The 27975-nt window shown below is 33.5% G+C and overlaps 1 protein-coding gene across 1 annotated transcript; it reads left to right on the forward strand.

Annotated features, from left to right (window-relative positions):
* Positions 1-27522, forward strand: LOC133656756 (filensin-like). The gene is made up of 8 exons (XM_062057595.1): positions 1-552; positions 5574-5634; positions 7330-7425; positions 12819-12911; positions 13177-13290; positions 25253-25473; positions 26291-26382; positions 26452-27522. Exons 1-8 carry the CDS (start codon positions 182-184, stop codon positions 27474-27476), a joined length of 2073 nt encoding a protein of 690 aa, XP_061913579.1. The 5' UTR covers positions 1-181; the 3' UTR covers positions 27477-27522.
* The last annotated feature ends 453 nt before the right edge of the window (positions 27523-27975 follow it).

Raw genomic sequence — 27975 nt, forward strand, 5'->3', positions numbered from 1 at the left:
GGCCCCAGGCTCACAACAAGTCGCCACCACTGCCCGGGGGGTCAGCTTTTGGGAGCTATTTCGCTGCCAACCGGCGCTGAGCGGCGTTTAGTCCGGCATGAGACAGCCGAGGGTGAGCACCCTGGTTTCCGCACGATAAAGAAGCCGAAGCGAGCAAGAGACGCCACCGACGCCGAGCACCATGTTCAAGACCAGCTACCTGCGCAGGGAGGTGCGCAAGGAAAAGTACGAGCGCTCCGATGTCGTCCACGAGGAGCCCGAGGAGGACTCCGCGGGCATCTCCGCCATCCAAGGCTGGGAGAACCTCCAGGAGCTCAACAGCCGCTTCGCCCGCTACATCAACCGGGCTCGGGTGCTGGAGCAGCGCAACGCCGTGTTCCGCAAGCAGCTGGAGACCCTGCAGAGAATGGAGGAGGTCAGCGGCCTGGAGGAGACCTTCAGGGAGCAGATTGACGTCAACCGGCAGCGCATCCGAGAGCTGACCACCGACCACGGCAAGCTGGAGAGGGAGCTGAGGGACGCCTGCCGCATGCTGGATGAGTTCACCAACAAGTAAGACAACCGATGCGCCGATTCAAGAGAAAGGGAGGGGAAAGGTGCTTGGAATTTGGGAGGAGGCAAGAATAGACTTGAATATTTGAAGTACAAAACCCAAAACCAGTGAAGTTGGCACGTTGTGTAAATGGTAAATATAAACAGAATACAAACCCCGTTTCCATATGAGTTGGGAAATTGTGTTAGATGTAAACATAAACGGAATACAATGATTTGCAAATCATTTTCAACCCATATTCAGTTGAATATGCTGAATATTTGATGTTCAAACTGATAAAAAAACAAAAATCTTTGCAAATAATCATTAACTTTAGAATTTGATGTCAGCAACACGTGACAAAGAAGTTGGGAAAGGTGGCAATAAATACTGATAAAGTTGAGGAATGCTCATCAAACACTTATTTGGAACATCCCACAGGTGAACAGGCAAATTGGGAACAGGTGGGTGCCATGATTGGTTATGAAAGTAGATTCCATGAAATGCTCAGTCATTCACAAACAAGGATGGGGGCGAGGGTCACCACTTTGTCAACAAATGCGTGAGCAAATTGTTGAACAGTTTAAGAAAAACCTTTCTCAACCAGCTATTGCAAAGAATTTAGGGATTTCACCATCTACGCTCCGTAATATCATCAAAGGGTTCAGAGAATCTGGAGAAATCACTGCACGTAAGCAGCTAAGCCCGTGACCTTCCATCCCTCAGGCGGTACTGCATCAACAAGCCACATCAGTCTATTATACAGCATTATTCACATGTGAATAACATAAATACAGTCTATTATACAGCATTATTCACATGTGAATAATGTAAATACAGTCTATTATACAGCATTATTCACATGTGAATATCATAAATACAGTCTATTATACAGCAGTATTCACATGTGGATAATATAAATACAGTCTATTATACAGCATTATTCACATGTGAATAACATATATACAGTCTATTATACAGCATTATTCACATGTGAATAACGTAAATACAGTCTATTATACAGCATTATTCACATGTGAATAACATAAATACAGTCTATTATACAGCATTATTCACATGTGGATAATATAAATACAGTCTATTATACAGCATTATTCACATGTGAATAACGTAGATACAGTCTATTATACAGCATTATTCACATGTGAATAACATACATACAGTCTGTCTGCTACCAAGTCTGCCATGATTAGAAAACACACTTGTGTTTGATTCCGGAAGTCGGACACAAATATGTTGTCAGAAGTCAGAAGGGTGTTGCTATGGAAACAGAAATCAATATGCGGAAGAAATCAGTCCCAGAAATGATTAAAATTATCAAAATAAAGTAAATATTGAAATATTACATATTGTTATGAAGGTGTCTGTTACTACATTATACTGTATATATATACTTGCAGTGTGTATATTGTACATATTACATATTGTTATGAAGGTGTCTGTTACTACATGATATATATACTTGCAGTGTGTAAATTGTACATATCACATATTGTTATGAAGGTGTCTGTTACTACATTATATATATACTTGCAGTGTGTATATTGTACATATCACATATTGTTATGAAGGTGTCTGTTACTACATTATATATATACTTTCAGTGTGTATGTAAAACTTATTACGTAATGTTATGAAGGTGTCTGTTACTACATCATATATATACTTGCAGTGTGTATATTGTACATATTACTTAGTGTTATGAAGGTGTCTTTTAGTACATTATATATATACACTTGCAGTACGTATATAAAACATATTACATAATGTTATGAAGGTGTCTGCTACAACATTATATATATACTTGCAGTGTGTATATTGTACATATTACATATTGTTATGAAGGTGTCTGTTACTACATTATATATATACTTGCAGTGTGTATATTGTACATATTACATATTGTTATGAAGTTGTCTGTTACTACATTATATATATATACTTGCAGTGTGTATATTGTACATATTACATATTGTTATGAAGGTGTCTGTTACTACATGATATATATATTTGCAGTGTGTATATTGTACATATCACATATTGTTATGAAGGTGTCTGTTACTACATTATATATATACTTGCAGTGTGTATATTGTACATATTACATATTGTTATGAAGGTGTCTGTTACTACATTATATATATACTTGCAGTGTGTATATTGTACATATCACATATTGTTATGAAGGTGTCTGTTACTACATTATATATATACTTCCAGTGTGTATATTGTACATACTACATATTGTTATGAAGGTGTCTGTTACTACATTATATATATACTTCCAGTGTGTACATTGTACGTATTACATATTGTTATGAAGGTGTCTGTTACTACATTATATATATACTTGCAGTGTGTATATTGTACATATTACATATTGTTATGAAGGTGTCTGTTACTACATTATATATCAGGGGTCACCAACCTTTTTGGAAAGCAAGGGCTACTTCTTGGGTAGTGATTAATGCGAAGGGCTACCAGTTTGATACACACTTAAATAAATTGCCAAAAATAGCCAATTTGCTCAATTTACCTTTAACTCTATGTTATTATTAATAATTAATTATATTTACACTTAATTGAACGGTTTAAAAGAGGAGAAAACACGAAAAAAATGACAATTAATTTTTGAAACATAGTTTATCTTCAACTTCGACTCTTTAAAACTCAAAATTCACCCGAAAAAAAGAAGAGAAAAACTAGCTAATTCGAATCTTTTTGAAAAATTTTTTAAAAGAATTTATGGAACATCATTAGTAATTTTTCCTGATTAAGATTAATTTTAGAATTTTGATGACATGTTTTAAATAGGTTAAAATCCAATCTACACTTTGTTAGAATATATAACAATTTGGACCAAGCTATATTTCTAACAAAGACAGATCATTATTTCTTCTACATTTTCCAGAACAAAAATTTTAAAAGAAATTCAAAAGACTTTGAAATAAGATTTAAATTTGATTCTACAGATTTTCTAGATTTGCCAGAATATTCTTATTTTATTTGAATCATAATAAGTTTGAAGAAATATTTCACAAATATTCCTCGAAAAAACAGAAGCTAAAATGAAGAATTAAATTAAAATGTATTTATTATTCTTTGCAATGAAAAAAATAAATGTACTTGAACATTGATTTAAATTGTCAGGAAAGAAGAGGAAGGAATTTAAAAGGTAAAAAGGTATATGTGTTTAAAAATCCTAAAATCATTTTTAAGGTTGTATTTTTTCTCTAAAATTGTCTTTCTGAAAGTTATAAGAAGCAATGTAAAAAAATGAATAAATGTATTTAAACAAGTGAAGACCAAGTCTTTAAAATATTTTCTTGGATTTTCAAATTCTATTTGAGTTTTGTCTCTCTTAGAATTAAAAATGTCGGGCAAAGCGAGACCAGCTTGCTAGTAAATAAATAAAATGTAAAAAAATAGAGGCAGCTCACTGGTAAGTGCTGCTATTTGAGCTATTTTTAGAACAGGCCAGCGGGCTACTCATCTGGTCCTTACGGGCTACCTGGTGCCCGCGGGCACCGCGTTGGTGACCCCTGTTATATATATACTTCCAGTGTGTACATTGTACGTATTACATATTGTTATGAAGGTGTCTGTTACTACATTATATATAGACTTGCAGTGTGTATATTGTACATATCACATATTGTTATGAAGGGGTCTGCTACTACATTATATATATACTTTCAGTGTGTATGTAAAACGTATTACGTAATGTTATGAAGGTGTCTGTTACTACATCATATATATACTTGCAGTGTGTATATTGTACATATTACTTAGTGTTATGAAGGTGTCTTTTAGTACATTATATATATACACTTGCAGTGCGTATATAAAACATATTACATAATGTTATGAAGGTGTCTGCTACAACATTATATATATTCTTGCAGTGTGTATATTGTACATATTACTTATTGTTATGAAGGTGTCTGTTACTACATTATATATATACTTGCAGTGTGTATATTGTACATATTACATATTGTTATGAAGGTGTCTGTTACTACATTATATATATACTTGCAGTGTGTATATTGTACATATTACATATTGTTATGAAGTTGTCTGTTACTACATTATATATAGACTTGCAGTGTGTATATAAAACGTTGATGGAGGGTTTTGAAGTTGTCTTAGAGGGCTTTGAAGGCTACAATTGTGGCTCGCATTACCCACATCTTTCAAGCGTTTATCGTCTTTTAAAATCATAAAAAGTCTCTCATATTGATTGTAAACGATAGGCAAAGTTGTTTTTTTTTAAAAAGGGCAATTCTGTTTGAAAGTGTGTACACTACTTTCCATTTAGGAGGGCTTGCTAATCTTTGGTACTTCTAATTTTAGAATTACAGCGAGAAAAATTGTCAGCGGCTAGGAGGCATACCAAATTCCGTGGGGATTGTAAACACCCCCAACAGCTACCGTGTCAGAAATGCCAAGTCGAGAATAAGAGTGCAGAGTAAATTGTCATGTTGTAGAAAAATGTCCATGCATCCCCAGCTCCACAATGGAATACCCATTTTGTTCCGCGGAACACGACATCGACGAGTTGAGCAGAATACGGAGGGAATACAAAATGCTTTCAGGCTTCCTCTTCACCGAGCATGTCTTGTGATGTCCTTTAACAGACGGTGTGAAAGAAGCACATTCCTACTGCACAATTAGGAAGCACACCCGCCACTTTTCATGACGGGTTCTGATCAGGGTCCCCGACCCACAAGCCACAGTTGTCACCCCCTTCATTTTTCCATCACATATACACAAGTCAATTTGCGTCACACTTCTGCAGCTGAACTGAGTATAAAAGCAACACTTTGGGCTGATAGGAAGACCTGACATCACTTTAAAGGTAGAAAAACATTGTGTGATCATGGGAATGACATGTATTCATGAAGTGCGGACACACTTTTCGAAAAATTGTTTTGTCCCAATCGTTTTTTCTAAATAGTGTGCACTATATTTTCTCAAAATGTATGACAAAATATAATTGTATTTTTTTTTTTGGCAGATACAGAAATGAATGTGATTATCAAGAGCAGCTGAGGGGCACTCTGGAACAGCTAAACAAGGTAATGTACTGATAGAAAACAAATATTTGTAGTATTTATTGGACAAAATATACATGATTGTTTCACTTATTTAATTTTTTAAATCATTCTATTTTTACATGCTAAATAGTGTAAGAATTAATCAAACTAAAAAAAAAATAACATCTAAAAATAAATGTTTTATTTATGAATTAATTGTAAATGTAATAGGAAATTTTCAATAAAAATATATTTTACATAAAATAAACATACACTGTATATCTGTGTATTATTATTTTTTTTTCTAATATCAACCACCCTTTCAATTTATATATTTGCAAAAAAAAAATTACAAACTCAATTATTGTTGATAAAACCTGCAAAACAAAGAAATCCAAATACATTTATAAATGTAATGATGTATATACAGGCCAAAAGTTTGGACCCACCTTCTCCTTCAATGCGTTTTCCTTATTTTCATGACTATTTACATTGTAGATTGTCACTGAAGGCATCAAAACTATGAATGAACACAGGTGGAGTTATGTACTGAAATATGATCAAATGGAAAGTTTAAAAAAAAAAAAACTTTATGTTATCTTTGCTATATTATATAATATTTATTTCAATACGCAAACTTTCAAAATATTTATAGCTAAATTATGTTTTTTTAAATACATATTTTTGGGGATACTATAGCTTTCTTATAAATGCAAAATAATTATTTAAACTTTATAAAAATATATATTTTCAAAATAAAGCTAATATTTTTATCATGGTAGTTTTCGGTGTAGTAAACACAATTAGTTATATACTTATAAAAACATAATTGCAAGATACATTTTTGCTGTCAAAACATTTCAAACATTTTTTTTTTTAATAATTAATAAATGTGCTAAAATCAAGTATAAATCATTTTAAAATATACCCTGATCAAATCTTAAAAAAGTCAAATAAAAAAATCTAAATAGTGTTATTATTATTATTAAAAATGCTGATGTAATTAAAAATAACTATTCAAACTAAAAATATAGTTTGTCAAACTTAAAAAAAATGTTAAGGATTGAATTATATATTTAAAAGTAAAATAATTATTTAAACTATATAAAAAAATATTTTTCCAAACCCTGAGTATATATTTTATGTTTTCTTCACTGCAGTTAGAAAAATGAGTTATTTATTTATAAAAACAATAATTATTACAATTATTGTTGAAAAACATTTTAAAATTGTACTTTTATTTTTTAAATGTAATGATACATTTACAGTATGTGCTAAATCCAATTAAATAAAAAAAAGTCAAATACAATATATTAACTGTTATGTTTATCATTATCACTATTATATTGTATAATATTTACTTCTCCGGTCAATATTCAAATTGAAAAACATTTTTTAGTTAAATTATACTGATAAAAAAATCCTAAATAAATTATAAATTAATTTTTTTTTTATTTTTTTTTTATTTATTTTTTTATGAATTCAATTTAAACTAAACTAAATATACAGTTCCTCAAACTTAATATATACCTATTTTTGGGTTTAAACAATATATTTAAATGTAAAATAATTATCTAAATTATATAAAAAAAATAGTATTTCAAACTCATAACCCTTATACATAGTAATTGTTATCATGAAAGCTTTAGTAGAATGAACAAATCCACATGGCTATGGTGTTGCATTTTGCTCGTGACTTCCCTCCCTCTCTTGCCTGTCCTCTTGACCGCCCTCCAGGAGGCCGACAGTGACCTGCTGAAAAATCTGGAGCACCAAATCCAGTCTCAGTTCCTGCAGGATGACATCACCTCCACCAGAGATCGGCACAGGAAGGTCAGCGGCAGTAGTGGAAAACAATGTTATCTTATCAGTCCGTGCGATGACAGAGCACCGTATAGCAAACTACAGTGGCGGGCTGTGCGTTTCCCACCTAGGCCTTCAGTGATGTCCAACTTCAATGATGACCTCTCAAAATACCATCATGACCATTGCTGGAGAAATACTATACAGAAACACATTTACGCACTACTGGCCATTGAATCACCACCAACAGTGTACATAACGGGTTTTTTCTGGCGCATTTAAAAATCAATAAACTCGCATCAGCAATTAAAACATATCTTATGTGGTACTGTCAAAATTAAAATTGCAAAAAAACATTTTAAACGTGGAAAAATAAAGAAATAAAATATCCGAACTCTAGGGGTGTAACGGTACGTGTATTTGTATTGAACCGTTTCGGTACGGGGGTTTCGGTTCGGTTCGGAGGTGTACCGAACGAGTTTCCACACGGACATATTAAGTAGCCGCCTCCGCTTCCTTCTGCCTCTGTCTCTGTCAGTACTCTACACAGCACCCAGCATTGTCCCACCCACACAACAGCCAATCAGCAGTGCGTATTCAGAGCGCATGTAGTCAGTGCTTAGCGTTTAGCAGGTAATCATCAGGCTGCAGACTCTCCCCAAATTATAATAAACACCAAGTCAACTACTAGTAACATCACTATGAGCCCATTGACCTTCTAGAAATATAAAAGGCAGTTCAGCTCGCTCGCAGTCCTGGCTTTAGGTGAAGGCTAATTCGCTTTTAGCGTAATGTTAGCTCATTTTGCGTTATGTGTGTGTGTGTGTTACGGACAGCAAAGCCCTGTCTGTCTGTTGTTTCACTTGACCTTTTTCTGTGTTGATTGAGCTGTGTTGAAGCAGCAAAAAAGGACATTATGTTAAATGAAGAGTTTCTGTCTCTGATAGTTGATATAATAATGTAAGTGCATCATTAAGCCTACATGAACACCATGGTGTTCAGGGATGAATAGTCTCTCTTATTGCTATTGTACCATTTTTTCAGCTATAGTTACATTAATCCAGTAGTTCTTAACCTTGTTGGAGGTACCAAACCCCACCAGTTTCATATGCGCATTCACCGAACCCTTCTTTAGTGAAAAATAAAATGTTTCTTTTTCCAAATTCAAGACAAAGTTATATGTTTTTGGTAACACTTTAGTATGGGGAACATATTCTAAGTAACAAAGACTTAGAGTTATTTGGTTAGGGTTAGGGTTAGAGGGTTAGGGCCAGGGTTAGAGGGTTAGGGTTATAATAAGGCCATGCCGAATAAGGCATTAATAAGTACTTAATAATGACTAGTTAAGAGCCAATATGTTACTAATTTGCATGTTAATAAGCAACTAATTAATGGTGGATATGTTCCCCATACTAAAGTGTTACCATGTTTTTTATTGGTGCACAAAATGAACCGTGCATGAACATCACCTTGTTCAAAGAACAAAACCAACACAGTGCATAAACTCACAACAAATTACACACCTGCAAATCAGTCCGACTTCTGCTGTTGCCGTATCCGTAATAAGCCATTAGGGAGAAGGTTTTATTTACACGATGAGTCGGGTGTGTCTTGACCTCCGCCGAACCCCTGAGCCCGACTCACCGAACCCCTAGGGTTCGATCGAACCCAGGTTAAGAACCACTGCATTAATCATTAGTAATGGAGCAGCTTAGTTTTGAATGGCAGGGTCCCTGCTCTCATATGTTGATAAAAATATAACATTTACATAATAAAAATCAACTACAGGCTTCCTAAATTCTGTAATAAATTAAGCATGATGAGTTGACTTGAAACTGTTTAATGTTGCACTTTTTATATGTAGAAGAAAAGTTTTGTCATTTTATTTAATCTGAGGAACAACTTGATGCCAGTTTAATGATGATTAACGTGGGCAGAATTATTATAGTGTTCCCAATGTTAAAAGGATAAAGCCATTGTTTACATATTTGGTAAATAAATAACCAACAAATATATATTTTGTTGTTTTCTTACTGTACCCGAAAATGAACCGAACCAAGACCTCTAAACCGAGGTACGTACCGAACCGAAATTTTTGTGTACCGTTACACCCCTACCGAACTCACATTTCATCGACAGCTGAGCAAACTTCCGGGGTTGGCCGGTATCGTCTCACACGATGTAATTTCTCTTTAAATATCCTTCTTGAAAATGGCCTTGCAAATATATGAGTTGCCTTGTCTAATCATAAAAGATGCAGACGAGGCGTGTTGGCTGAGTTCTTAAACGTTTGCTCCAGAACGTGCTCATCCAAAACTTCCCGCTGCCGGCATGTCTATGTTCAACAACCTAAACGGGGCTACTGCGCATGCGCTACACCAGTGTTTTTCAACCTTTTTGGAGCCAAGGCACATTTTTTGCGTTGAAAAAATCCGGAGGCACACCACCAGCAGAAATCATTAAAAAACAAAACTCATAGTAAAAATGAGTATACTGCCAGCAGTTAATTATATACTGAAAATGATGCCTGTCCTAATTAATAAACGTTGGTTTAAGAAAATACATACAATGATATCACATTTTATATGGTGTGGAAAGAAGGCCAGTTGTTCATACTTAAGGTTGTCTTGTACACAAGATAAAGGAGGACTACAATTACCAAACTTCTTACATTATTATATCTCCTTCGGTTGTGAACAAGCAAGCCACTTATTTCATTCTTCTGCAGATAAGGACTGGATCAACATAGAAAAAATATGTTAATGAATTTGGACATTGATGTGGGGAGCTTATATTATATTTAAAAAATACCTAATGAATTGAGGCAGAGCCCAATATTAGCCACCTTTAACATTCTAAAACTGTGCCAGAAAATACTTGGAATCAACCCAATGACATCTGTAAATCAACAGCTTTGGTACAATCCTAATATCATAATTAATAAAAATGTGGTTAAATGGACAACATGGAAATACAGAGGTATTACTAAACCTCATCATATTATTAATAAAAACTCTTTTAAACCGTTCAATGATTTAGTTGATCAATATAATGTACCCAGAAATCATGTTTTACATTTTATCTCTTTAAAACACGCTGCAAATAAATGCATATCCTCTGAAAGTATGTCTTCGAATAGCCATGACCTGGAAGATGCACTTTTTAATCAAGATACAATCAAGAAATTAATTAAACTATTTTATGGAATAATAAATGAACACCACACTAGAAATGCAAATGATGCATGTGTTCGGAAATGGATGATGGACTTAAACATTTTAGATGAAAGAGACATATTATATTTATATTTGGAAAAATGCCAATAAGCCCTTTAGAAGCATTAAAGATAAGCTGACTCAATTTAAGATATTGAATAGACTGTAAAAGATTGGGAACTCTTGTTCATTTATTGTGGGAATGTCAGAGAATAAAAGAGTTATGGTTGAAAACAACAAAAGAAGCAATCACATTCCTTAATACAAACATCGGAATGACACTGCAAACTTGTATTCTTGGGGATCTACATCAATTTAGTAACGTGTCATCAAAGAGTAAAAATGCTTTTCTTTCAATATGCATAATAACAAAAAGGGTAATATTAAAAAAAATGGATAGCTGTTGATAGTCCAACTCATACTGACTGGTACACACAAGCTATGGAGATGATATCAGTAGAACAAACTGCATTTAGTTTAGATAATAATGAGTCATATATTGGAATATGGGATCCATTATTTAAATTTGTTTCAACTATTAAATGAACCAAAATATGACTTATTATATCTTTGTGGAAAATATTGGACACAGTGTGTTGTAAAGCTTATGAGATATGATGCAAGTGTAAGCCACTGTGACACTATTGTTTATTTCTAATTTTTATTATTTGTATTAATGTTTTTAATGATAATGTCAATGAGGGATTTCTAAACACTGCTATTTTGAAATTGTTATTAATATTGATGCTGTTGTCGATAATGTTCATTTTTGTCTCACTACGTTTGGATTGTTCTGTGTCATGTTTGTGTGTCCTCAATTGCTCTCAATTGCTCTATTTATTGTTGTTCTTAGTGTTGCTGGGACGGGTTTGGTTTTGGAATTGTATTGCATTGTGGTGGTATTGTTGTGTATTGTTTTGTTGATTGATTAATAAATTCATTAAAAAAAAAAAAAACTCAGTTGACAGTAAAAAAAATTGTTGTCGCAATTGTTGGATATGACTTTAAACCATAACCAAGCATGCATCACTATATCCTGTGTGTAGTGTTTTAGTCCTTGTCTTGCGCTCCTATTTTGGTGGCTTTTTCTCTTTTTTTGGTATTTTCCTGTAGCAGTTTCATGTCTTCCTTTGAGCGATATTTCCCGCATCTACTTTGTTTTAGATAAGAATATTTCAGTTGTTTTTATCCTTCTTTGTGGGGACATTGTTGATTGTCATGTCATGTTTGCATGGTCATTGTGGACGCCGTCTTTGCTCCACAGTAAGTCTTTGCTGTCGTCCAGCGTTCGTTTTTTGTTTACTTTGTAGCCAGTTCAGTTGTAGTTTTGTTCTGCATAGCCTTCCCTGAACTTCAATGCCTTTTCTTAGGGGCACTCACCTTTAGTTTATATTTGGTTGAAGCATTAGATACCTTTTTTACCTGCACCCTGCCTCCCGCTGTTTCCGACATCTACAAAGCAATTAGCTACCTGCTGCCACCTACTGATATGGAGCTGTAGACAACACATCATTTGCAGACTATAATTACTGGATGCAAAAAATATTTTTTACCCAAATAGGTGAAATTACATAATCTCCCACGACACACCAGACTGGTTGAAAAACACTGACTTACTCAATACCTTTCACAGCTGTGTTTTTTATGTTGATTTAATAAAAATAAATAAAAACTTTTTTTTTTTTTTTTTTTTCTTTTTTTTTTCTTTCTTGTGCGGCCCGGTACCAATCGGTCCGCGGACCGGTTAGGTAGTTGGCGACCACTGATTTGGATGACTACTTAATATTCTAAAGTAATGGTACTCTTACTTGAGTACAATTTTAGGGTTCTCTACCCACCTCTGAGTGTGGCATACAGATTACTTTGAGTTTTTTTCATCAACTAGGGAAAGTGCTGATATTTATTCAGAGTCATTTTCTTGCTTTACACTATTGCCTGCCGGTCTTTTTGATGGCGACGGTGGTAATCTAGTCCTTTATTTAGATATCAAAGCACATGAAAAATGAAAAGTCCTCATAAATGTGATGCCTTGTGGTGCTTTAACATAATACAACAATCCCACTCATGTGTTATATGAGGCTGGGTATACAAAACAATGCATATATCAGCTTATAATAACACTAACCTGAGCACAAAAAAAAAAAGATGCTTAAGTTTGCAAAATGCTTCATTTTTCTTTGTTTTTTTTTTGTTCTTCTCCCACGACAGAACCTTGCAGAGATTCAGACCTACGTGAACATTTTGCAGCAAATCAACCAAACGCTTCCGCTCGTTCCCCCCGTGTCGGTGGGCATCTCCGAGGTGAGGTGGCCGACGAAATAATTGCGAGTGCGAGCCCCCCGGGGACGCCGTGTCAGGCGCTGATGAGGTTACTGGCCTCCGAGTTGCTGCCTGATGCATTAATGCATGCTGGCCAAAGTATACGGGTGCACTAAACCCTGCCCTTCGCCTTGGCCAGGACACATGATCGTGATGAGTCTGTGGCGAGGGCTGTTTTCCATGAAATATCTTCTTTTTGTTGTTGTTGTTGTTGAGGCTAACACTGCTGTGGTTTGTCCCTGTGAAGGAAGAAGAGAAGCTGTTGGCCCAAAGCAGACTGCCTGGCCTGTTGAGTCAGCTGGAGGAGTACAAGAGCGCCCTCTGTCAGCTGCAGGCGCAAAAGCAGCGTCTGCAGGCCGAGGTGAGCGTGTTACCATGGCAACTGCTGCTTTTGCATCAACGTCACCTTTTTTTTTTCCTTTTTAGTTCCTTCAATATGGACAATGGCAAAACAGTTCGAAGGCCATTTATCATTTTAATGAGAATTTGTATTCTTTATTTCCTCATAACAATGAGAATAATAAATAATATGATTAATTTGCTATAATAATGATAATAATAATTGTTATTAAATAATATAATATAATTATAATATATAATATTATAATTTATAAAATATGTAATAAAAATTAAATAATAAAAATAATAGTTAATAATAATAATGATATAATAAACACTATGATTAATTTGCTATAATAATGATAATAATAATAATAATTAAATAATATAATATAATTATAATATATAATATTATAATTTATAAAATATGTAATAAAAATTAAATAATAATAATAATAATAGTTAATAATAATAATGATATAATAAATACTATGATTAATTTGCTATAATAATGATAATAATAATAATTATTAAATAATATGATATAATTATAATATATAATATTATAATTTATAAAATATGTAATACAAATTAAATAATAAAAATAGTTAATAATAATAATGATATAATAATAATATGATTAATTAAATAATAAATAATGAATATAGTAACACTTAATATGCTCATATTAATTAATATAAATGTTATTCTCATAGGGCATGGGTGTCAAACTCAAGGCCCTATTCTATGTGGCCTGGGAAAAAATGGGTTTCAATAAAATACTTTTTATTTTTATTTTTTTTACTAAATGCATTCGTTCTTTAAATTTTGACAGAAAAAAAATACATATTTTAAACTTTAATACTATCTCATGATGCCAATTGTATTATTATATTCTGTATTGCAGAACTATTTTGTGAGATAAAAACAAATAGTTAAAAATCTGCTTGTCACCTTTATTTATGATTTTTAAGCAAGTTATAAATACAAAAATCTAATCATGATTAATTACATTCCCTTTAGATAAGCAATTTTTCTTGAGAATACTCACACATTAATATTGATATTATTATTGTATTTATGTAAATAATAATAATAATGATATAATAATAATAATGACATAAATACAATTATTATTATTATTGTTTCACTTTATGTGTCATAATAAGCATTTCGTTTGTATTATTATCATCATCTTGGATAAAAAATTATATTTGTTATAAATGATAAATTAATTATTTTTATTTCACTAGTAATTGTACTGTATAACTTGTTGTCATAATTAATTGCCGGTTAATTAGTTTATGTCACTAGGGAAAAGCGCTGTATAAATATAATTCATTATGAATACTTCAAGGCATAGGGAAGTACTTAATAATTAAATAGCAAAATGGTGGCGAAATAATACAAATTGTGCAACAAACAGAGTTATTGTTTTATTATTTTGTATGATTATGAGAATACATTCAATTTAATATTTGTTATATATTTGTTATTAATTATTTGTGCATTTGATCAGGAAAATGATCGGCCTTTTATTATACAGACAACAGTCTGTATAATGGGGCAGTGGCACGGAAAGGCCACTAGATGTCAGCAAAAAACAAAATATCATGAAAATACCTCACTATCATATTGAATACTGTAACTTGGATGACATTGTAACACTGTATTAGTACAGTAATTACAAATACAAAACAATAATTAAAACAAGACTAGCTACTGACTGATTGGTAGCAACATTACAACAATTGATTGACAAAATTAAGTTGTTGCTAGTCTCCATTTATTTGTTAATAAATATATTTGAAATTAATTATATCAATATTTTTTCTTGTCATATTAACAATATTTTATGGATTTGTTTCCCCCTTCTTTGTGTATTAAATAATAACAAATATTGGCTAATAATTTGTCTCCTTCCTGCCAGTATGCCAATAACAAACATTCACCACTAGATGTCAGCAAAAACCAAAATAACATTAAAATATCCCACCATCATAGTGAAAACTGTAACTTGGATAACATTAAAGTGTATTAGTACAGTAATTACATATGCAAAACAATAATTAAAACAAGACTAGCTACTGACTAAATTGGTAGCAACAAAAATAGGTTGATGCTATTCTCCATTTATTTGTTAATAAATATATTTGAAATTAATTATATAAATATTTTTTCATGTCATATTAACAATATTTTATGGATTTGTTCCCTCTCTTTGAGTATTAAATAAAATAACAAATATTGGCTAACAATGTGTCTCCTTCTTGCCAATATGTCAATAAGAAACATTCCCCACTAGATGTCAGCAAAAACCACAATAACATTAAAATATCCCACGATTATAGTGAATACTGTAACTTGGATAACATTAAGGTGTATTAGGACAGTATTTACAAATGCAAAACAATAATTAAAAAAAGACTAGCTACCGATTAATTGGTAGCAACAAAAATCGGTTGATGCTATTCTCCATTTATTTGTTAATAAATATATTTGAAATTAATTATATAAATATTTTTTCTTGTCATATTAACAATATTTTATGGATTTGTTCCCTCTCTTTGAGTATTAAATAATAACAAATATTGGCTAACAATGTGTCTCCTTCCTGCCAATATGTCAATAACAAACATTCACCACTAGATGTCAGCAAAAACCACAATAACATTAAAATATCCCACGATTATAGTGAATACTGTAACTTGGATAACATTAAGGTGTATTAGGACAGTATTTACAAATGCAAAACAATAATTAAAAAAAGACTAGCTACCGATTAATTGGTAGCAACAAAAATCGGTTGATGCTATTCTCCATTTATGTGTTAATAAATATATTTGAAATTAATCATATCAATATTTGTTCTTGTTATATTAACAATATTTTATAGATTTGTTACCCCTTCTTTGTGTATTAAATAATAACAAATATTGGCTAATAATGTTTCTCCTCCATGCTAATATGCCAATAGCAAACATTCACCACTAGATGTCAGCAAAAACCACAATAACATTAAAATATCCCACGATCATAGTGAAAACTGTAACTTGGATAACATTAAAGTGTACTAGGGCAGTAATTACAAATGCAAAACAATAATTAAAACAAGACTAGCTACTGACTAATTGGTAGCAACAAAAATAGGTTGATGCTATTCTCCATTTATCTGTTAATAAATATATTTGAAATAAATAATATCAATATTTTTTCTTGTTATATTAACAATATTTTATAGATTTGTTACCCCTTCTTTGTGTATTAAATAGTAACAAATATTGGCTAATAACTTTTCTCCTCCCTGCCAATATGCCAATAACAAACAATCACCACTAGATGTCAGCAAAACCCACAATAACATTAAAATATCCCACGATCATAGTGAATACTTTAACTTGGATAACATTAAAGTGCATTAGTACAGTAATTACAAATGCAAAACAATAATTAAAACAAGACTAGCTACTGACTAATTGGTAGCAACAAAAACAGGTTGATGCTATTCTCCATTTATTTGTTAATAAATACGTTGAAATTAATTATATACATTTTTTTTGTTGTCATATTAACAATATTTTATAGATTTGTTCCCCCCTTCTTTGTGTATTAAATAGTAACAAATATTGGCTAATAATTTTTCTCCTCCCTGCCAATATGCCAATAACAAACATTCACCACTAGATGTCAGCAAAAACCACAATAACATTAAAATATCCCACGATCATAGTGAATACTGTAACTTGGATAACATTAAAATGTATTAGTACAGTAATTACAAATGCAAAACAACAATTAAAACAAGACTAGCTACTGACTAATTGGTAGCAACAAAAATAGGTTGATGCTATTCTCCATTTATTTGTTTTTTGAAATTAATGATATCAATATTTTTTTTGTCATATTAACCATATTTTATAGATTTGTTCCCCCCTTCTTTGTGTATTAAATAGTAACAAATATTGGCTAATAATTTTTCTCCTCCCTGCCAATATGCCAATAACAAACATTCACCACTAGATGTCAGCAAAAACCAAAATAACATTAAAATATCCCACGATCATAGTGAAAACTGTAACTTGGATAACATTAAAGTGTATTAGTACAGTAATTACATATGCAAAACAATAATTAAAACAAGACTAGCTACTGACTAAATTGGTAGCAACAAAAATAGGTTGATGCTATTCTCCATTTATTTGTTAATAAATATATTTGAAATTAATTATATAAATATTTTTTCTTGTCATATTAACAATATTTTATGGATTTGTTCCCTCTCTTTGAGTATTAAATAATAACAAATATTGGCTAACAATGTGTCTCCTTCCTGCCAATATGTCAATAAGAAACATTCCCCACTAGATGTCAGCAAAAACCACAATAACATTAAAATATCCCACGATTATAGTGAATACTGTAACTTGGATAACATTAAGGTGTATTAGGACAGTATTTACAAATGCAAAACAATAATTTAAAAAAGACTAGCTACCGATTAATTGGTAGCAACAAAAATCGGTTGATGCTATTCTCCATTTATTTGTTAATAAATATATTTGAAATTAATTATATAAATATTTTTTCTTGTCATATTAACAATATTTTATGGATTTGTTCCCTCATTTGAGTATTAAATAATAACAAATATTGGCTAACAATGTGTCTCCTTCCTGCCAATATGTCAATAACAAACATTCACCACTAGATGTCAGCAAAAACCACAATAACATTAAAATATCCCACGATTATAGTGAATACTGTAACTTGGAAAACATTAAGGTGTATTAGGACAGTATTTACAAATGCAAAACAATAATTAAAAAAAGACTAGCTACCGATTAATTGGTAGCAACAAAAATCGGCTGATGCTATTCTCCATTTATTTGTTAATAAATATATTTGAAATTAATTATATAAATATTTTTTCTTGTCATATTAACAATATTTTATGGATTTGTTCCCTCTCTTTGAGTATTAAATAATAAGAAATATTGGCTAACAATGTGTCTCCTTCCTGCCAATATGTCAATAACAAACATTCACCACTAGATGTCAGCAAAAACCACAATAACATTAAAATATCCCACGATTATAGTGAATACTGTAACTTGGATAACATTAAGGTGTATTAGGACAGTATTTACAAATGCAAAACAATAATTAAAAAAAGACTAGCTACTGACTAATTGGTAGCAACAAAAATAGGTTGATGCTATTCTCCATTTATCTGTTAATAAATATATTTGAAATAAATAATATCAATATTTTTTCTTGTTATATTAACAATATTTTATAGATTTGTTACCCCTTCTTTGTGTATTAAATAGTAACAAATATTGGCTAATAACTTTTCTCCTCCCTGCCAATATGCCAATAACAAACAATCACCACTAGATGTCAGCAAAACCCACAATAACATTAAAATATCCCACGATCATAGTGAATACTTTAACTTGGATAACATTAAAGTGCATTAGTACAGTAATTACAAATGCAAAACAATAATTAAAACAAGACTAGCTACTGACTAATTGGTAGCAACAAAAACAGGTTGATGCTATTCTCCATTTATTTGTTAATAAATACGTTGAAATTAATTATATACATTTTTTTTGTTGTCATATTAACAATATTTTATAGATTTGTTCCCCCCTTCTTTGTGTATTAAATAGTAACAAATATTGGCTAATAATTTTTCTCCTCCCTGCCAATATGCCAATAACAAACATTCACCACTAGATGTCAGCAAAAACCACAATAACATTAAAATATCCCACGATCATAGTGAATACTGTAACTTGGATAACATTAAAATGTATTAGTACAGTAATTACAAATGCAAAACAACAATTAAAACAAGACTAGCTACTGACTAATTGGTAGCAACAAAAATAGGTTGATGCTATTCTCCATTTATTTGTTTTTTGAAATTAATGATATCAATATTTTTTTTGTCATATTAACCATATTTTATAGATTTGTTCCCCCCTTCTTTGTGTATTAAATAGTAACAAATATTGGCTAATAATTTTTCTCCTCCCTGCCAATATGCCAATAACAAACATTCACCACTAGATGTCAGCAAAAACCAAAATAACATTAAAATATCCCACGATCATAGTGAAAACTGTAACTTGGATAACATTAAAGTGTATTAGTACAGTAATTACATATGCAAAACAATAATTAAAACAAGACTAGCTACTGACTAAATTGGTAGCAACAAAAATAGGTTGATGCTATTCTCCATTTATTTGTTAATAAATATATTTGAAATTAATTATATAAATATTTTTTCTTGTCATATTAACAATATTTTATGGATTTGTTCCCTCTCTTTGAGTATTAAATAATAACAAATATTGGCTAACAATGTGTCTCCTTCCTGCCAATATGTCAATAAGAAACATTCCCCACTAGATGTCAGCAAAAACCACAATAACATTAAAATATCCCACGATTATAGTGAATACTGTAACTTGGATAACATTAAGGTGTATTAGGACAGTATTTACAAATGCAAAACAATAATTTAAAAAAGACTAGCTACCGATTAATTGGTAGCAACAAAAATCGGTTGATGCTATTCTCCATTTATTTGTTAATAAATATATTTGAAATTAATTATATAAATATTTTTTCTTGTCATATTAACAATATTTTATGGATTTGTTCCCTCATTTGAGTATTAAATAATAACAAATATTGGCTAACAATGTGTCTCCTTCCTGCCAATATGTCAATAACAAACATTCACCACTAGATGTCAGCAAAAACCACAATAACATTAAAATATCCCACGATTATAGTGAATACTGTAACTTGGAAAACATTAAGGTGTATTAGGACAGTATTTACAAATGCAAAACAATAATTAAAAAAAGACTAGCTACCGATTAATTGGTAGCAACAAAAATCGGCTGATGCTATTCTCCATTTATTTGTTAATAAATATATTTGAAATTAATTATATAAATATTTTTTCTTGTCATATTAACAATATTTTATGGATTTGTTCCCTCTCTTTGAGTATTAAATAATAAGAAATATTGGCTAACAATGTGTCTCCTTCCTGCCAATATGTCAATAACAAACATTCACCACTAGATGTCAGCAAAAACCACAATAACATTAAAATATCCCACGATTATAGTGAATACTGTAACTTGGATAACATTAAGGTGTATTAGGACAGTATTTACAAATGCAAAACAATAATTAAAAAAAGACTAGCTACCGATTAATTGGTAGCAACAAAAATCGGTTGATGCTATTCTCCATTTATGTGTTAATAAATATATTTGAAATTAATCATATCAATATTTGTTCTTGTTATATTAACAATATTTTATAGATTTGTTACCCCTTCTTTGTGTATTAAATAATAACAAATATTGGCTAATAATGTTTCTCCTCCATGCTAATATGCCAATAGCAAACATTCACCACTAGATGTCAGCAAAAACCACAATAACATTAAAATATCCCACGATCATTGTGAAAACTGTAACTTGGATAACATTAAAGTGTACTAGTGCAGTAATTACAAATGCAAAACAATAATTAAAACAAGACTAGCTACTGACTAATTGGTAGCAACAAAAATAGGTTGAGGCTATTCTCCATTTATTTGTTAATAAATATCTTTGAAATAAATAATATCAATATTTTTTCTTGTTATATTAACAATATTTTATAGATTTGTTACCCTTTCTTTGTGTATTAAATAGTAACAAATATTGGCTAATAACTTTTCTCCTCCCTGCCAATATGCCAATAACAAACAATCACCACTAGATGTCAGCAAAAACCACAATAACATTAAAATATCCCACGATCATAGTGAATACTGTAACTTGGATAACATTAAAGTGTATTAGTACAGTAATTACAAATGCAAAACAATAATTAAAACAAGACTAGCTACTGACTAATTGGTAGCAACAAAAACAGGTTGATGCTATTCTCCATTTATTTGTTAATAAATACGTTTGAAATTAATTATATACATTTTTTTTGTTGTCATATTAACAATATTTTATAGATTTGTTCCCCCCTTCTTTGTGTATTAAATAGTAACAAATATTGGCTAATAATTTTTCTCCTCCCTGCCAATATGCCAATAACAAACATTCACCACTAGATGTCAGCAAAAACCACAATGACATTAAAATATCCCACGATCATAGTGAAAACTGTAACTTGGATAACATTAAAGTGTACTAGTGCAGTAATTACAAATGCAAAACAACAATTAAAACAAGACTAGCTACTGACTAATTGGTAGCAACAAAAATAGGTTGATGCTATTCTCCATTTATGTGTTAATAAATATATTTGAAATTAATCATATCAATATTTGTTCTTGTTATATTAACAATATTTTATAGATTTGTTACCCCTTCTTTGTGTATTAAATAATAACAAATATTGGCTAATAATGTTTCTCCTCCATGCTAATATGCCAATAGCAAACATTCACCACTAGATGTCAGCAAAAACCACAATAACATTAAAATATCCCACGATCATTGTGAAAACTGTAACTTGGATAACATTAAAGTGTACTAGTGCAGTAATTACAAATGCAAAACAATAATTAAAACAAGACTAGCTACTGACTAATTGGTAGCAACAAAAATAGGTTGAGGCTATTCTCCATTTATTTGTTAATAAATATCTTTGAAATAAATAATATCAATATTTTTTCTTGTTATATTAACAATATTTTATAGATTTGTTACCCCTTCTTTGTGTATTAAAGGCCTACTGAAATGAATTTTTTTTATTTAAACGGGGATAGCAGATCTATTCTATGTGTCATACTTGATCATTTCGCGATATTGCCATATTTTTGCTGAAAGGATTTAGTATAGAACAACGACGATAAAGATTGCAACTTTTGGTATCTGATAAAAAAAAGGCTTGCACCTACCGGAAGTAGCGTGACGTAGTCAGTTGAACATATACGCAAAGTTCCCTATTGTTTACAATGATGGCCGCATGAAGTGAGAGAGATTCGGACCGAGAAAGCGACAATTTCCCCATTAATTTGAGCGAGGATGAAAGATTTGTGGATGAGTAAAGTGCAAGTGAAGGACTAGTGGGGAGTTGAAGCTATTCAGATAGGGAAGATGCTGTGAGAGCCGGGGGTGACCTGATATTCAGCTGGGAATGACTACAACAGTAAATAAACACAAGACATATATATACTCTATTAGCCACAACACAACCAGGCTTATATTTAATATGCCACAAATTAATCCTGCATAAAAACACCTGCGTGTTTGTTATGCTAGCTCCTAGCTCCTCTGCTAGCTCCTAGCTCCATAGAACACGCCAATACAATTCAAACACCTGATCAACACACACAATCACTCAGCCCAAAAGACCGTTTACCTAACCCAAGGTTCATAAAGCTTATATATTTTTTAAAAGTTACGTACGTGACGCGCACATACGGTCAAGTTATCGAATGTTTAGCAGCCAAGGCTGCATACTCACGGTACCTGATATTCAGCTGGGAATGACTACAACAGTAAATAAACACAAGACATATATATACTCTATTAGCCACAACACAACCAGGCTTATATTTAATATGCCACAAATTAATCCTGCATAATAACACCTGCGTGTTTGTTATGCTAGCTCCTAGCTCCTCTGCTAGCTCCTAGCTCCATAGAACACGCCAATACAATTCAAACACCCGATCAACACACACAATCACTCAGCCCAAAAGACCGTTCACCTAACCCAAGGTTCATAAAGCTTATATATTTTAAAAAAGTTACGTACGTGACGCGCACGTACGGTACGGTACGTGTTATGCTAGCTCCTAGCTCCTCTGCTAGCTCCTAGCTCCATAGAACACGCCAATACAATTCAAACACATGATCAACACACACAATCACTCAGCCCAAAAGACCGTTCACCTAACCCAAGGTTCATAAAGCTTATATATTTAAAAAAAGTTACGTACATACGCAAAAAAAAGCCAAAGCTGCATACTCACAGTAGCACGTCTGCGTCTTTGTCATCCAAATCAAAGTAATCCTGGTAAGAGTCTGTGTTGTCCCAGTTCTCTACAGGCGTCTGTGTATCCAAATCAAAAGTCCTCCTGGTTAGAGTCTCTGTTATCCGAGTTCTTCCATCTTGACTGCATCTTTCGGGAATGTAAACAAAGAAGCGCCGGCTGTGTACTGTTGTGGCTGACTACGTTCGAAAAATACGTCCATTTCGCACCGACAACTTTCTTCTTTGCTTGCTCGGCTTCCTTCTCCATAATGCAATGAACATGATTGAAACAGATTCACGAACACAGATGTCCAGAATACTGTGGAATTATGAAATGAAAACAGAGCTTTTTCGTATCGGCTTCAATGTGGAAGGCATACCCGTGTTCGTCGGGCTACGTCACACGCATACGTCATCCTCAGAGGCGTTTCGAACCGGAAGTTTAGCGGCAAATTTAAAATGTCACTTTATAAGTTAACCCGGCCGTATTGGCATGTGTTATAATGTTAAGATTTCATCATTGATATATAAACTATCAGACTGCGTGGTCGGTAGTAGTGGGTTTCAGTAGGCCTTTAAATAGTAACAAATATTGGCTAATAACTTTTCTCCTCCCTGCCAATATGCCAATAACAAACAATCACCACTAGATGTCAGCAAAAACCACAATAACATTAAAATATCCCACGATCATAGTGAATACTGTAACTTGGATAACATTAAAGTGTATTAGTACAGTAATTACAAATGCAAAACAATAATTAAAACAAGACTAGCTACTGACTAATTGGTAGCAACAAAAACAGGTTGATGCTATTCTCCATTTATTTGTTAATAAATACGTTTGAAATTAATTATATACATTTTTTTTGTTGTCATATTAACAATATTTTATAGATTTGTTCCCCCCTTCTTTGTGTATTAAATAGTAACAAATATTGGCTAATAATTTTTCTCCTCCCTGCCAATATGCCAATAACAAACATTCACCACTAGATGTCAGCAAAAACCACAATGACATTAAAATATCCCACGATCATAGTGAAAACTGTAACTTGGATAACATTAAAGTGTACTAGTGCAGTAATTACATATGCAAAACAATAATTAAAACAAGACTAGCTACTGACTAATTGGTAGCAACAAAAATAGGTTGATGCTATTCTCCATTTATTTGTTATTTGAAATTAACGATATCAATATTTTTTTTGTCATATTAACAATATTTTATAGATTTGTTCCCCCCTTCTTTGTGTATTAAATAATAACAAATATTAGCTAATAATGTTTCTCCTCCATGCTAATATGCCAATAACAAACATTCACCACTAGATGTCAGCAAAAACCACAATAACATTAAAATATCCCACGATCATAGTGAATACTGTAACTTGGATAACATTAAAGTGTATTAGTACAGTAATTACAAATGCAAAACAATAATTAAAACATGACTAGCTACTGATTAATTGGTAGCAACAAAAACAGGTTGATGCTATTCTCCATTTATTTTTTATAAAATATATTTGAAATGCATCATATTAATATTTTTTCTTGCCATATTAACAATATTTTATATATTTGTTTCCCCCTTCTTTGTGTATTTAACAGTAACAAATATGGCCAATATGCCAATAACAAATATTCACCACTAGATGTCAGGCAAGGCCCAAGTTGTTACAAATGTAGGCGTAATCCAATCATGCGTTGTATTTTTAATGTATATAATGCTAAAGCCTTGACAATAATCATACAAAATAGCTTCCACACACTTCCATACGCCGTGTATGGTGTACTTCCTAAGTCATGCTCAAATTGTCAATACACCCCATAATGAATTAGCAACACAACACTCATGTGCCGACTTGATGACCCTGTTAAATATCCTCCCGGGCATTTTTAACACTCACAAATAACTCAATCAGAGTGTCTTGATTAAAAACGCACAATTGTTTCTCTCTCAGGCTGCCATGATGGAGCAAGCCATCAGGGGCACCCAGGAGAGTTTCGACAACGAGATCCAGCTGTACAACGAGCAAATCGAATCCCTGCGCAAGGAGATCGAAGAAGCGGAGAGGTCCTTGGAGAGGTTCACCAGCGAGTGTCGCCACTTGGCCATGTACCAGACGTCTCTGGAGAACGAGCTGGAGAGGTACAAGAGGATCATCGAGAACGAGGACAACAGGTAGACGCAAACGCTGATGAGGGTTACCACGTCATTCTGGGGAAATGTCCAACTGAATGTGAAGGAACTATCTGGAAGTCGACCACGATCTGTAGACCCTTTCACGCTTGTTGAACGACACAACCTGAGATACGGTATTTGCAATCTTCGGATTAGGGTATGACGTTCAATACTCACGTTGTGCCTAACGTTAACCTTTCACTGGGTTCTTTGGCAAATAAATGCCAGGTCCTCTGTTATGTCTGCCTACGCTTGGCAAATATGCAGGAACTCTGTGATAGAGGCTTGTGTTCCAGCTCGTAGAGATCAGGGTTCTTCGGTTTTTGGGTTTCATCGACCTCACTTTGTGCAACAGGCCCTTTGAAGGACTACCTAAACAGATCCCACAAAGTTGCAAGCTTGCAAGTGTCCAAAAAGTCTCAGAGAGATCCAAATTCAAGTTTTAGCCTGTGTCACGCAGAAATCAAGCAACGTTTCTGCAAATAAGGCATTTATTCTCCTGTGCCTTTGATACAGAACCAAGTTAAGGCAGAAAATAGTCAGTGGCTCGTGTAGCGGACTGTATACTTGTCAGACTGAAACAGATTTTAGCACAACAGGGTGCAGTGAGTCCCTAAAAAATATTTGACAACACAGTCTTGGAATTGTGGATTACCCTCACTCACCGGTTACACCTCTGTTACGGTTTAGATTTCACCCCAAAAGTCTCAACGTCCCCCCATTCCTTGGTGACATTCAGTTAGAACTTCAAAGGCAGTGGGAAAAGGTCTTAGCAATAATGTTCATTGACAACTGCTGGTCTTTTCCTTATTCACAGGTTGAACTCCGCGATAATCGGCAGCCCCATCACCCTGTTTACCACCAGCTACCACTACTCTCACACCCCCTCCGCCTCAAACAAGGGGCGAGGTAAGCGCTGTATATCAACTGTGCAAATCTACTCCTGGATAACCACTAAGACGCATTATGTGTTCTTAGATATCACTCTTGCTATACAAGACATCACCAACATAAAGCCCCGTCAAAAGATCATGGCCAAGAAAGTCCAAAAGAAAAAGGAGCTAACCCCAAGAGACGTGATTGACAGTGGTCAAGAGGACAGAGGCGCCGCTGGGGAGACTCCAGAAGAAGATGCCAAGGGGACGCCCTCGGTTGAAGGCCAGGAAGAGGGTGTGAACAAGACCGAGGAGAGGCCCGTGCTTGCTGGAGTATCTCCGCAGGATGTGCCAGATGGAGCGCAGATCAGCAAGGCGTTTGACACGCTGTGCAACATCGTCAGAGATCGAATGAGGAAGTACAGGAAGCCTGAGCCGATCGCTGACTTCTACACAAAGGGGCGTTACGTCCTCGTGAGCGGCGAAGGAAGCTACCTGGACCCTTGCTTCTACACTTCCACACCATCCTCCGGAAACATCGTTGTCACAATCAAAGATCAACCTCTAGGACGGAGCGCAATGTCCCCTGAACCTCCTCAGCCCAAACCTCTTGGTCCAACTCCTCCTTTCAACGCTGGGGGGAGTAAGGAAGATGCCAGGGGAGGAAAAGGGAAGGACAATGGCGGCAAAGGCAAGGTCAAGAAGAATGAAGAGCCTGACCCTCAACCTAAAGATCCAGGCCCAGTCCAGCCATCTCCTGACCCTAAAGATCCAACTGGGGATCCTACCAAGCCAAAGAAGAACAAAGATGATGATGGACCAAGCAGGGCTTCTCCAAAATCAACACCCCGGGTCCCCAGCACCAGCTCTAGCTCCAGCTCCAGCTCCAGCACCAGCACCAGCACCAGCACCAGCACCAGCACCAGCACCAGCTCCGGCTCCAGCTCCGGCTCCGGCTCCAGCTCCGGCTCCAGCTCCAGTAGCTTTACCCCGGATGCAATGAGCTACGAAAAGGTGGTGGTGGAGTCTGTGGAGAAGTTCTCCGATGGCCGCAAACTTAAAGGTTATGAGGAGACGTCCATGGTGGTGGAAACTACCATCGAGAAATCCAGCAAGAGGAAGCATTAAAGACCAAACCTCAAGAATCCATCACACATTCCAGCTTGGGCTCTGCATCCATTACCATTGTTCTACCTGACAGCCATGCTCGCGCTTTGGTCCTTTACTTTCTGAAAACTTGGGACAAAATATTTACTCTGTACCACCTTTTCAAAAGATGAATTAGAAGACAACTGAAAATTTGTGCCACCCTTCGGTTTTCCAACTTTTTCATTTATTTCACCTTCTTGAGCTCATTGGTTCAATTGGATGCCTGCGCCCGCCCCCAACCATTTTGCTGTGTATTAATTTGCTTGGACATCTTCAATAAAGACTACTCAAACATAAACTATGCTTTGTTGTCTTAAACCCATTTGGTACTTGCGTTCTGCATTTTATTGTATTTAATTAGTGTTTAATAATCAAAGTCATCTCCTTGCCTCCATCACTAAAGTGCTTGCTGATGTGATGTTTGGACAATTTTTTACACGTATGTGAAGCGTGCTTCTAGAACTACTCCATGCGTACT

This window comes from Entelurus aequoreus, linkage group LG09, assembly GCF_033978785.1.
Source record: "Entelurus aequoreus isolate RoL-2023_Sb linkage group LG09, RoL_Eaeq_v1.1, whole genome shotgun sequence".
NCBI lineage: Eukaryota > Metazoa > Chordata > Actinopteri > Syngnathiformes > Syngnathidae > Entelurus > Entelurus aequoreus.

What these genes read in the sequence shown, in the direction of transcription:
- LOC133656756 (XM_062057595.1), top strand. Translation starts at nt 182, where the DNA reads ATGTTCAAGACCAGCTACCTGCGCAGGGAGGTGCGCAAGGAAAAGTAC. An exon ending in CCAGAGATCGGCACAGGAAG is followed by an intron (nt 7,426 to 12,818) that starts GTCAGCGGCAGT and finishes CTCCCACGACAG; the next exon opens with AACCTTGCAGAGATTCAGAC. An exon ending in CGCCTCAAACAAGGGGCGAG is followed by an intron (nt 26,383 to 26,451) that starts GTAAGCGCTGTA and finishes ATGTGTTCTTAG; the next exon opens with ATATCACTCTTGCTATACAA.